At 47.2% G+C, this 11,995-nt stretch overlaps 5 protein-coding genes across 5 annotated transcripts; 2 read left to right on the plus strand and 3 right to left on the minus strand.

Annotated features, from left to right (window-relative positions):
* Positions 1-779: 779 nt before the first annotated feature.
* On the minus strand, positions 780-1,862 carry ANOM_000689 (reductase-like protein; the record flags this gene model as incomplete). Its single annotated transcript, XM_015545947.1, has 2 exons — positions 780-1,395; positions 1,455-1,862. The coding sequence occupies 2 exons, from the start codon at positions 1,860-1,862 to the stop codon at positions 844-846; spliced, it is 960 nt and encodes a 319-aa protein (XP_015411916.1). The 3' UTR covers positions 780-843.
* A 1,486-nt stretch (positions 1,863-3,348) lies between these two features.
* On the minus strand, positions 3,349-5,008 carry ANOM_000690 (oleate hydratase; the record flags this gene model as incomplete). Its single annotated transcript, XM_015545948.1, has 2 exons — positions 3,349-4,408; positions 4,467-5,008. 2 exons carry the CDS (start codon positions 5,006-5,008, stop codon positions 3,349-3,351), a joined length of 1,602 nt encoding a protein of 533 aa, XP_015411876.1.
* Positions 5,009-5,818: 810 nt separating this feature from the next.
* ANOM_000691 (uncharacterized protein) lies at positions 5,819-6,316 on the plus strand (the record flags this gene model as incomplete). The annotated part of the gene is made up of 3 exons (XM_015545949.1): positions 5,819-5,854; positions 5,912-5,995; positions 6,047-6,316. The coding sequence occupies 3 exons, from the start codon at positions 5,819-5,821 to the stop codon at positions 6,314-6,316; spliced, it is 390 nt and encodes a 129-aa protein (XP_015411877.1).
* Positions 6,317-8,547: 2,231 nt separating this feature from the next.
* Positions 8,548-9,837, minus strand: ANOM_000692 (uncharacterized protein; the record flags this gene model as incomplete). The annotated part of the gene is made up of 4 exons (XM_015545950.1): positions 8,548-9,025; positions 9,080-9,197; positions 9,263-9,629; positions 9,685-9,837. 4 exons carry the CDS (start codon positions 9,835-9,837, stop codon positions 8,548-8,550), a joined length of 1,116 nt encoding a protein of 371 aa, XP_015411874.1.
* An 802-nt stretch (positions 9,838-10,639) lies between these two features.
* On the plus strand, positions 10,640-11,995 carry ANOM_000693 (putative O-methyltransferase; the record flags this gene model as incomplete). Its single annotated transcript, XM_015545951.1, has 5 exons — positions 10,640-10,940; positions 10,997-11,126; positions 11,181-11,255; positions 11,324-11,628; positions 11,682-11,995. 5 exons carry the CDS (start codon positions 10,640-10,642, stop codon positions 11,993-11,995), a joined length of 1,125 nt encoding a protein of 374 aa, XP_015411875.1.

Raw genomic sequence — 11,995 nt, forward strand, 5'->3', positions numbered from 1 at the left:
GTTTAAACGCAACATGGCTGAGCCGATATCAGTCACCGACTCACCGTTGAACTTCGTCTAACGATACTAAGAATGGCAAATACCGTTGCTCTCACAAACATACTTCATTATTCACTCACCCATGAGTCAAGATTAAGTTTATTATTATAGCAGCCTCAATCGTTCTGGCCTGGCCTTTCGAGATTTGGCTGGAACCTGAACCTGAACTCGCGTATCAAATGGGTAACAGCCAGAAATGGTTAGGGTACACCAACTCTATCTGATCCATTGGGCCCGAACCTAGTCAAATACTTCTACGGATACTTTGTATCCTCAATATAGTTCACGGTAATCTTGCTTTTTGGTCTGGGGATACTGATGACGAATAGTGTTGGTGCGTAGCTGGACAACTCGTAGACTTTACGAGCTACAGTGTCTTGCTACCATAAATGCGTGCTTGACGTTTGATGGCACACAGACCATACACTTCATATATACTACTTCGGTCTTTCAAACTGTGGAACATATTTGAGTAAAGGTGACACCAGAAGTTCTTTCATATTTGCATTGTGGGATAACTTAATTAACTGGATGACAAGAGGCAACTCTACAGGTCATTGACTAGTCGAATACTCCCAGCGCTTCATTGGCCGTTGTGTATTCAGCACATATGTCTGTGCTCCAAGCAAAATATCTTACGTAGTAGTATGTGCGAGGCCAAAACCCGCAATAGCTAGGGCACAGGTAAACAAAATAGGATGGAAAAGCCTTGCCACCCACTTACGAAAGATACATAGGTCAGATAATCATCAATGTTCGTTGCCAAGTGTCTAAAAACTATATTACTTTTATTGAGCCCATGCTTCACGCCTCCTCTGGCCAATTATCATACCCAAAAGTATCCTTCATGTTAACAAACCGGAAATGCCTTCCCTCCGCAACAGCATTAATAGCCTTGAACTCGTCGTCCGACAACTCGACCGATTTGAAGTTCGACTCAATTCTCGCTGGGTTCGAGCTCTTCGGCAGAACCACATAGCCTCTCTTCAAGCCCCAGGCGATCAAGATCTGCGCCAAAGTACAGCCCTTCTGCTTGGCAATATCATTCAACGTCGGGTTCTCCGACACCTTCTCGCCCGTAGTGGGGACCTGATTCTGAGACCCAAGGGGCGAGTACGCCTCGACCACGATGCCGTTCTTCTGGCAGTAGTTGACGAGCTCGGTATTAGGAAGGAAGGGGTGGACCTCGATCTGGTTGACTTGGGGCTTCACCTTGGCAATCTTGTTGAGATGCTCAAGACCCTCGATACGCCAGTTGGACACACCGATGGCGCGGGCTTTGCCGGATTCGTAGATCTTCTCCATCGCACGCCACGTTTCTTCGGGGTTCTTTGTCAATTCCTCAAGGATGATGTACTATTTATTCACGCTGTTAGTGATAGTATCGCGGAATCTGGATATCGTGATTACTCTACCTTTCCATCCGGTCCGAGCTTCGGCTGATGGTTCTCGTCCTTCTCAGCAGCAATGGGCCAATGCACCAGATACAGGTCCACGTAGTCCAATTGCAAGTTCTTCAGCGAATCCTCCAACGACCACAGCACATCGTCATACCGATGCAGATGGTTCCACACCTTCGTCGTCACGAACAGATCCTCCCGCTTCACTGACGGGTTCTCTTTCAGGAAATCTTGAATTGCCTGTCCCACCTCGTCCTCATTGGCATAGAACCAGGCACACTCGAGGTGTCGGTACCCGACTTTCAGCGCGTGGCGGACAGCCTTGTAAGTCTCGCCTTTGGAGCCTTCGTTGGCAAAAGTACCGAAGCCGACGCCGGGGATGGTGACGCCGTTCTTTGTTTTGAAGGATACGCCGGAGGACATTTTGATGGGTGTTTAGGGTAAGGAATAGCAGTACTCGCGTAGTTGGAATTCCCAATTCCAGCTTTGACTGGGTGACTCCATATTTAAAAGGCCGACACGAAACAAATACATTCATGACCTCATGGCTGCAGAGGCGAGCATTTCGTCATTGGATCCATTTACTGTGTAGTTCGGTTGGTTCCAGTCTCCGGTGTGCACCGAGTGGATTCATACCGAAGCTGTCATTGGAACCGTCCCGCTGTAGGGGCTCCACCTTTAGTATTAGAGCTGGAGCTTTGTCGCATGGGTAGCTTCGGATTTACCAGATGCTGGATTTAACAGCTGTGCTGAAAATGCACAATTGCAAGGAATACGTTATTTGTTATTTGTGTCGAATCTGATCCACATAGCGCCACGGATCCTAGGGCTACGAGTCCGCTTCCCTGAGCAACGCTGTGGAACTGTTACACTGTGAGGTTTTTGGGTCAAATATGAGTTAAATCATAGCTGTATGATAAAACAGAATTCAACCATATGACGGCCTAGCTACATAACGCCAACTGTTATTAGCATTGTATTGCCCCCAGCAGTTCAAAATTATTAATCAGCGACTCTTCTACTTTCTCAGCCTGAGGCAGGAGACACCACATCCAGGTCACGTGATAGCTTCAGTCCCAACAAAAAAGCCACAATAAAGCCCCTGAAAGACGCCATGAATGTACAACTAAAATTCAAAACCGGCGCCCGGGTCTTGTATCCTTTCATTGTTTCCCCAACCCTAACACCAAAAGCCGCTAAACTACTTTTAGACACTTAACGGACCAACTATATTCCAGAACGGATACAGTACGGTATGTATTTGTAAGATACCCTCAGCATCTTATAATACATGTACATAATTCGTATGGCAGATCCATGGCTGGCGGGATGATTTATGCCTCAGGCAACAATGGTGACACACTGGCAGGGCACTGATTCTTTGAACTCAGTAAATCGTTCCCAGGAATCGTGACCAAGAAGACGAAGAACAGTTTGAGAGGCCATTTTGTATTCAGAGGTTTCCCTCATAGAACAAATGAGAAAAAATAAATAAATAAATAAATAAATTCTTTTAACAGTCAATACCGACCTTGGAATTGCTCGAATATATCACATTATCCAGCGTTCTATTCCAATATCTAGTGCCTTATATTTATTCGTATTGTTTAGCGTATCGTCCGTATTTTGTCACAAACGCAAGTCAGGTTACCCACAGAGGCGACATATATCGATAGTGGAAAAAAAGTTAGCATTGGCGAGAGTTCTGCAGATGTGGATTCAGAACAAATGTATGTTTTCTATATCTCCACAGCTGATATCTGAAGTGCTAGGATTCTGCGACCCCAGCGACATGATATTCTTAAATGCCCACAGTTTTAAAATAATGCAACTTGAAAATGATCGGTAATTATATCCCACTGTTACGAAGAAAGTCCCTCGATATTAAACAGAGCCCCTTCACCATATCTTAGAAGCCCAAGAAACTAGCAATAGAATGTTTCTTATCTTTCCTCCGCCCCTTTTGGACACCCATGAGTTGATATATCGCGATCTGAGCTCCGTGTATACTATAGTCCATAGTCGCAGCAGTCTCATCTGGTATCTCCACAAATTGACCGACCACTGCGAGATTGGTTGTACACTCCGGTATCACCCTTGGACGATCTGCACAAGCCCGAGGCAGCAACGGCGCCGCTAAGCGTGGCATCACACGTGGGATAGTAATTGAATGGTCTAAGATGGATTCCGGAGGTACATTGAGATGCTGCAGCAATTCAATTAAGATCTCCTGCCCAGAGCACCAGAGCATTGGCTTCTTCACGAAGTTTCCTATATGCTGAGGGGCCGAGCCATAGCCCCACATAACCTGCACATCTGTGGGTTGATAAGGAACAAGTGGTTGACGGGGAATAAATAAACTAAGTAACCAGTTGCTATTTTGGAGAACGATTGAAGTTGAATCATTTTCAGCACTAGCCAAGTTCATAAAATGGTCGGAGAACTTAACGCCTCTTATTGAAATTGTGAAAGTCTCCTCTCTGGATTCACCCACTCGCGTGCAGAAATTGTACGGGTCGCCGAGACTGGAGCCGAGGCCTGCGCCGAATGCCAGCCAGAGTGACCAATTCTCATCCAATTTGTCTTCCGCCTTCAGGATTTCCAACGAAGGTGGTCTTGTATTAGTACCTTTTGTTGACCCAGAAATTGATGACCCAAGTGATGCAATAACAACATCAGGCGCACTGACAGTGACAGTATTCTCTAATCCATTCTGAACCGTTTTGAAAGCTGATATGGATTGATAACCTCTTTGCAGATCTACTGTTATGTCTGTGACCGTGGTGTTGAATTGAAAATGAACTCCTTTTTCCTGAAGGAAGTTGGTAATAGGCAGAATGATATCTTCCTGCGCATGGTATCTGCACCGATCTAGTCCAGGAAATTCCTTTCGACGTTGGAAGTCGTGGAAGTAACTTAAGAGACCCCGACGGAATTCGACGGCACTATGCCAAGGACAAAGGCCAAACCTTTTATAGATTCCATTGTTAGAGTTAACGGCTTGCCAATTCGGAGTAGACGACATACGCTGACGACCAGACAGCCCAGAATCTGCTGTGAAAAAACCATTTGTCGAAGAAGTCGCGGATGATCTTTCTCCCCAGGCTTTTCTCGGACTTCAATATAAATGTCACCAAGCTCATCCGGACTTTCCAACCAATGCGGATGTTCTGGGGCTGCAAAGCCTCCACCTGATGACCATGTTGGCTGAAAAGACGAGTGGGGGGCGCATTCCTTCTTGCTTCATTTAAATCGTCCAGCATTGTCTTCCCTGGACTATTGGACGAAGGCACTAAAGAAAGCAGATTTTCAGTGTATTCATCGCACAAAAGTGGCAAGCATGGAGCTCGATGGTCATACCCACTCACCGAGTCGCCCGTGGTGGGTATCCCATCTTCAGGTGCTATGCGGGACTCCAGGATATGAACATGAGAGGCTGGCATGTCTGTGTCCTGAATTAGATAAACTGCAGATGCCAGAGAGGCGATGCTACTGCCAAGAATCCAGGCATTTCCATGATTTTGTACTCTCTGGTTTCTCTTCTGATAAGACTGTCGTTTGCAGGCCATAATTATATGTTACTTTGTAATACTTCACAGCCCGATCCCAGTGCTGTATAATCAGTCGCCACTGCATCAAATGCTAGAACAGTCGCAGACGTCACTGAATAGCCTACGGCACGGCTAACTGCTTTTTAACTAGCATACCATAGGATTACGGTGGTTGCCAAGCCCTACCAACCGCTACTAGTTTAGCCGTGATCAAGTCAGTAATATAAAGTTAGCGCAGTCTACGGAGGATGAAGCGTGGGATTTTATTTGCTTCTCTATTTCTTGATCAGTTTCTTGAATCATTGGCCTAGAGATCACCTCCTATAGTACTACTCCACTGAAGTGGCACTACCGTCCACAGGATGTCAATAGTAATCGGTTTCTTCCAGGTAGAGACAATAGTAGTTGCTTAGGGGCACCAAGAATAACCTTCTATGTACTCATAACTAGTTTCGGCATAGAAAGAAATGACGAGGTACTTAGGTCTATGGGAACTATTATGACTTAATTTATGTATCACTTTCTCAATATACCTAATTTGATACGATACGGTGACTAATCCATACAAGTGTTCTAAAAATGCTTTTCTGTCTTTCAGGCCCCGACATGTGACCTCCCATATTTAACTCTAAAGGGGTTAACGTTCTATGGATGGGAAGGCAAGTGATAAAAATGATGACATGATGATTCGGTTGGGCGGCTTCTCATCCATAGGGCTACCACTGGCATTTATTATTGTGGCAATGAATATATTCAATATATTAATGTGCATCATTCTTTGTTCTTCGCTATTAACTTAAACAGCCTATGAACGTGACACAAATCATAATGGAAGCAGAGCGGGATAAAGAAGCCCACTCGCAGGTTAGACGATTCCTCAGCATCATTGAGATATAGCGCACTGGGCCAATATGTTACTAGACTCTCTCCGAGGATGAGAAACGCCGCCTCCGCCTTTATGGTAGACTGCCTCATGGAGGAGGGCTGCTCAGACGGCAGTCTAGAGTATGTTTCTGATAAGGCAGCCCAAGGCAGCTAGCTACTGACAAGTGGAAGGAACGGAAGTACTTTGATTCGGGTGATTTGGCTCTCTCTACAGCCGATAGAGTGACTGATGAAGGCGCAATTCAAACTGGCACAGCCCATCCTATACGTGATAGCATTTCTCGCCCTTATGCCCCGGTTCCCAACACCAGTAATGCCAACAAAGATGCGAACAAGGGCTTTAGTGGCAAGAAACCCCACAATCCGGAAATGATAGATAGTCCTCTGCATCAACCAATCGGCAATGCGAATAGGATGCAGAAACCAGAAGGAACAATTTAGGGATGGATGCTTTTCTGACGTTTGTTTCGGTTCAAGTTCAATACAGAAGAACCTTATGTGATGCTCATGTCAGGTTTGGTAGAAAGACATTGGGTATCTTAGCCTTGTGTTGGTGCCAAAAATGTTAGAGACCTGGAAGGATTTGTAAGATTAGCCCTAGTCTTTGTTTGCTGCATGCACACTTAGCGTATATTATTTGGAAAATGGCTGTCGTGAACCCTGCAACTTATCGATGGCGGTCATGATTAGCAAAATGTATGTATCAAGGGCAAGATACCGACCTGGTATACATATACCATTTGGTATATAGGGACCAAGGATATATAGGGACACTCATTCATGTACTTAGTCTAGTTCTTCGTGATCAATATCATAAGTTACTTGATAGCTACATTCAAGATTTGTTACCAGCTCAACTTGTTGGCAGTATCTAACAATTTGAGTATACGTACTCGATTGGCCTGGCCTTTCGACCTTGGACTAATACTCGATTCGTTGTTATCCCATTTCGGACCTCCGGTCACCTATTCGTCGTCGATCACTAGGGAATTCTAGTCATCGGGGTAAGTCGTATCTAACCAAGATAGCTAACTGGTCGCAGAGTCCTTTGACTGATACCCGGGCGTAACAGCGGCCTCCCACCCTTAGGGGGTGCTTTCACGCTCCCAAATAAGCGTTTGTTAGTACGTAGCCTTCTTATTATACGTTCGTGGCAGTCAACCACATCAGCCATCTGGGCCGCTGTGAGTTCACCGGTTGCCATCATCATATTGGTGGCCTCTATCTTCGATGCACTAAGATTAGGTGCTAATTCTGCCGTTAGATTGGTTCGGGAGAACGAGCATGATTGACAGATCATCACCAGGGAAGGGAGGGTTGTAGGGCAATATGGTATTGTATTAGCAAAACATACAGCATGATAATATTACTGTAATAATATACATGAGTACCATACAATACCTTCTCCTAGGTAGGATCGGGGTATTCCATAAGAGGTTAGTATTTTCTTGGCATAGGGTTGGGGAAACAATGAAAGGATACAAAGACCCCAGGGCGCCAGTTTTGAATTTTAGTGTATCCGACTATAGATATGTAGAATCTAAGTTGCCTTCTGACCCCCTAACACACCAACCAAGTAATACGTTGGTGTGGGATGTTGATCGACAGTTGCATTGACACATCAAAAGCAAGAGTTGTGTGCATACGACTCTGTAGTGAGACATATTTCTTGGCTGCTACCCTTCAATATCCTCATGTTTATTGTGGTTATTTCTATCCCCCCACGTTAAAAGTACGCCTGATTCAAACTTCCCCCTCCAACCTAATATGAGTAACTCCTGAAACTTGAACACATACCTCGGAGTTTGTATCTAGTATCTACCCTTAAATCAATCTCGGTTGGCACACACACCCGTGTCCCCCTTGCTTGGTCTAGCGAGCCCTAATATGTATGCATTGTGACAGGCCCGAGCTAGCCATAGAACTATTTTCTCAGCCTTAGATGGCTTCCCCGGAACACTTCCTCCGTAAGCCACAGACCTAAAAATGGTATCCTGGAACTTAAGAATGCCGTGCCGCGGGCTTGGGCCTTGGGACGGCTTGGGCGCCACACACACACCCCACTCATGGATATAGTTTCTGCTTGAATCATGGTTCCGTTGACAATCGAGTGCTACTTTACACAGGGTTGGCTAGATATATGGAGTCGTGTGAGTACTCATGTCACCTTTGTTCCTGTTTGGGAATTTTCGTGTGATAGATCTCCTGGGGAGGAGGGAGAATAGTAAATCCGATTGTGATGCATAGACTAAAAGAAACTTCGTTTTGCCTAGAGGTAGTCTGCATCGGCGGGTAAATACTCCTCTGCCGATTATTCCGCAGTCATTTGGAAGTGATACGGAGAATATTCCTTTGCGTTCTCCTTTTTCTTTTTTTGAGGAATGACCACGAGTCTAGGAGAAATTCCCTAGCGGGGATCCACGCCCCATTCAATGAATGAACTTGGGAAATCGATCGAGGACATAGCATTTACTGTGGACCTTCGGAAGCTTGTCTGGGGAGATTGACACATCGTAGTTATCAGCTAAGTTTCCTCCATAACTCTAGTTAGTAGTCACCCTCCACCAATCACCCATACTCGACCCTCGGACATCCTGGTTCAGATCGCTCTCCTTCCGGCCCAAATTGACAAGTAGACATCGATCGGCGTACTCAACAGTGTGAGCCGCTTCCTAGACTTTCTTCTCGACTTGCTCATAGCTGACAGAAATCTCGTCTGTCCTTGCGATGCCTGCAGTGTCCCCCAGGATATGCTCATTGCTAACGTTGCTGGTGTTATAGTTTCTAGCAGGTGTCCGGCGAGAACCGCCGATCGTTTCAACGGTGGAAGGGTCAAGACCGGATTTCGAAAGTCTGCCGTACTTGCGACCGCTGCCGTACAATGGCAGTTTGTAGGAACTGTTCCCAGAATTGCTTTCGTCCTTTGAGCCGTACTTAATACGAACGTAGAGAGGACGGAGGACGGGAATCGTCGAGCACATGATCGTGACGCAACTTTCCGTTGCGGACCAGATGAGCATTGGCACGGTATCATCTTCGAGTTGGGTCAGCTCTACCATCATGAGCGGGGCTGAAGAGAACGTACAGATATATTCAGATGCATTCAGGCCTGCCAGAGCTACGGTGCGAACGATACCACATACTCCAGCGCTGGAGTCTTCATGTCAGACGTTGGTCCAAAGCAGTGGGGCTTTCCAGGCTTACAAGATTCCAAGACTGAGACCGCAGGCAACCGTGATCTTCTCCTTTTGCTTCATGTTGAGATCCCAGACGATGAACCATGGAAGAATCGCAAAGGAGAAGTCGGCAGCGACGAACCACGCTGAAAACAAGTCAGGCGTTTTCATTCAAGAACCCACGCTAGGGCCAAGGTCATGCAGCACTCACATCCAACCGTGTAGCCCACCTTGGAAAAGTCGAGCCAGCATGTTCCTTCCAGAGTTGGGTTCCAAGTCTTTTGGACTGGAAAACACTGGATCACAACGGTAATACTGGCGAACAGTGTGATGATAGTGGTGATCGCAAGACAACCCCAGATAAACCAAATCTGAATTTTATTTCGCACAATTCGTAGGAGGAAGGTGCCAACGGCCCATTTACCAACACCAATGACCATGATACCAGCCACCTGGCTGAACACTTCATACATGGTGGCTTTGGAATAGGTAACTGGATCGCCGACATCAGCAAACAGTTGCCCGACGCCGTAGTGGGTTCCTATGCTGACAAAAATGGTGTACAAGACGTGAAGTATCTGCCGCATGTCAGCTTGCGCCCAAGTAGCTTTGTATTACGGTTAAGTCTCTCACCAATGCAAGTACGACCATATAATCATCAAGGCCGATCGAATTCAGAATGTGTTTTCGCGTATAGAGCCTTAGCCCTACGAAGACAGCAAAGATCACGACCTCTACCCAAAGGACCGCATTGGTCATGGGCCCTAAACCTCCGTATGCGCTCATGTCGAAGATGGCTACAGTAGATTCACAAAGAAAAGTGAACGGTCATTGAGGTGAGAGAGGGAAAAAAAATTTCCTACCCAAGATGAGAAGATGCAGCCATTCGTGTAGTATTAGTATGGAAGGGTTTATGACCTGTAGATTGAGCGACACCATCTTGCTGCTACTGCTCCTCAACTAAAGTACGCCAGGATCTGAGTATGGCGGCCTCTAATGTATTAGTATGAAAGGGGATATGACCTGTACTTCAAGCGATATCGTTTTCTGCTGCCGATCGAAAGCCAAAGAACGCCAAGAAATCGGCATAAGTGCCCCGTAGCGTTGCAGGATGGACATAATTACTCAGGACCCGAGTGACAGTGCGCGGCCCAGACGATCCGGCGAACTGACCCCCTGCATGTTGCTATCGGTGCCTAGACTGGTGGTGGCGTGGCCCAGATATGCAGCGATCTTTCCTGAATGGGCTTAACCGCGTACATTAGCACCTGAGCCGGTCCTCGGAAGTGTACAAAATGATGATCCTGCCTACTCTCTTAACCTAGTCCAGAGACGAAGGTTTCCAATTATTTTCCATACTAACGGCTCAGACGCAAGAAATCTTGAACTTTTGTGGGCCATTGGTTTTAGTGCTGAGGGGTTCACCCCGCTGTCTTCATCCAAGATTCGACACTTGGCCCTAGCGCTGCTAGCCAAATGGGCACCGTCGGCCCTTATATACCGTCGCCCACCTCGTCCGCCTGGCCTAGTGCAACGGTGTCATATATTCCTTCCCTGATACCCCGAAATCCCAACCAGAAAGTGCAATATGCGGTCTCAGATCCTAGAAACCATTGCTGCTCTAGATGCAGTTAAACCAGAGGCATATAGCGGCAGCGAAGTGGAGCGCTTACAAGTGCGCGCTGCAGCACGGCGACTGCTTGCCCGAGTGGAAACACCCTATGAGCGCGCCTGGGGCTTCTGCTTTGAACACCCTGTTGTCTTTGCCGCTCTGCAAACATGCATTAACGTGGGTCTTTGGAAGTCCTGGACAAACGCTGGAGGGGGTGAGAAGTCGATCCACGAGTTGGTAGAGCTCACCACCCCCACCGTTGATACAAACCTGCTGCGTAAGCCTTGAACCGCATGCTGGCATGTTTCGATATTGCTCACTGAAGGCGTACAGGTCGGCTCTTCCGCTTGCTAGCAGCCTTCAACGTAGTTGAGGAAACCGCAGAAGACACATTCAAACCGACTGCGTTCTCATACGCTATCGGTGACGAGAGCACCAAGGTTCGTGCCTCGCTTCAAGCAGCGTAAGGATGCCTGTCCAGCCATCAGTCCAGATGCTGTCCTGACGTGTTGGCCAGAACACATCAATATATTGCGGCCGGCCATAACTTGCCGGCCTATCTGGCCAAGATCTCTTATAAGGACCTACGGACGTTGATCTGAATAATTACACGGACGTTGATCCGGACGGTCTCACCTTCTTTGGGCGATTGCAGAAAAGTCCCGCGTATTTCGAAGCTTTCACTGGCCATATGGAGGCCTGGACAGCATGGAAGACCCCATGGACTAAGGTTTACGACACCACCACCCTGCTCGAAGGTGCCAAGCTGGACGATGGCTCTCCATTCGTGGTTGATCTTGGTGGAAACACTGGGACGGACATTTCCCACGTTCTTGCCAAGCATCCAGACATCCCTGCTGGATCGCTCGTTTTGCAAGATCTTCCCGAGGTGATTGCCAATGTTCGGCTCGATGAGAAGATCACAGCTATGGCTCATGACTTTTTCTTACCGCAGCCTGTGACAGGTGAGACACTCCGGACCAGAAATGCAGTCTGCCTACTGATACCAGAACCGCAGGGAGCCGTGCTTACTTTCTGCACGCCGTTCTCCATGACTGGCCGGACGACAAAGCGAAGCAACTGCTCGTGAACACCAGAAACGCAATGGTAAAGGGCTACTCCAAGCTCCTCATCTACGACATCGTTCTTCCGCCGATAGGAGCAAGCCTCAGCCAAACCACAATGGACGTGGAGATGATGTCGTTGCTGTCAGCTTCCGAGCGGACGCAAGGCGCGTGGGAGAAGCTGTTAACCGATGCTGGCTTCAAAATTATCAACTTTTGGCCTGATCCTCAGGAGTATGAGATGATTGTCGAAGCCGAGGTCGCATAA

The sequence above is a fragment of the Aspergillus nomiae genome (genome assembly GCF_001204775.2).
Source record: "Aspergillus nomiae NRRL 13137 chromosome Unknown contig00007, whole genome shotgun sequence".
NCBI lineage: Eukaryota > Fungi > Ascomycota > Eurotiomycetes > Eurotiales > Aspergillaceae > Aspergillus > Aspergillus nomiae.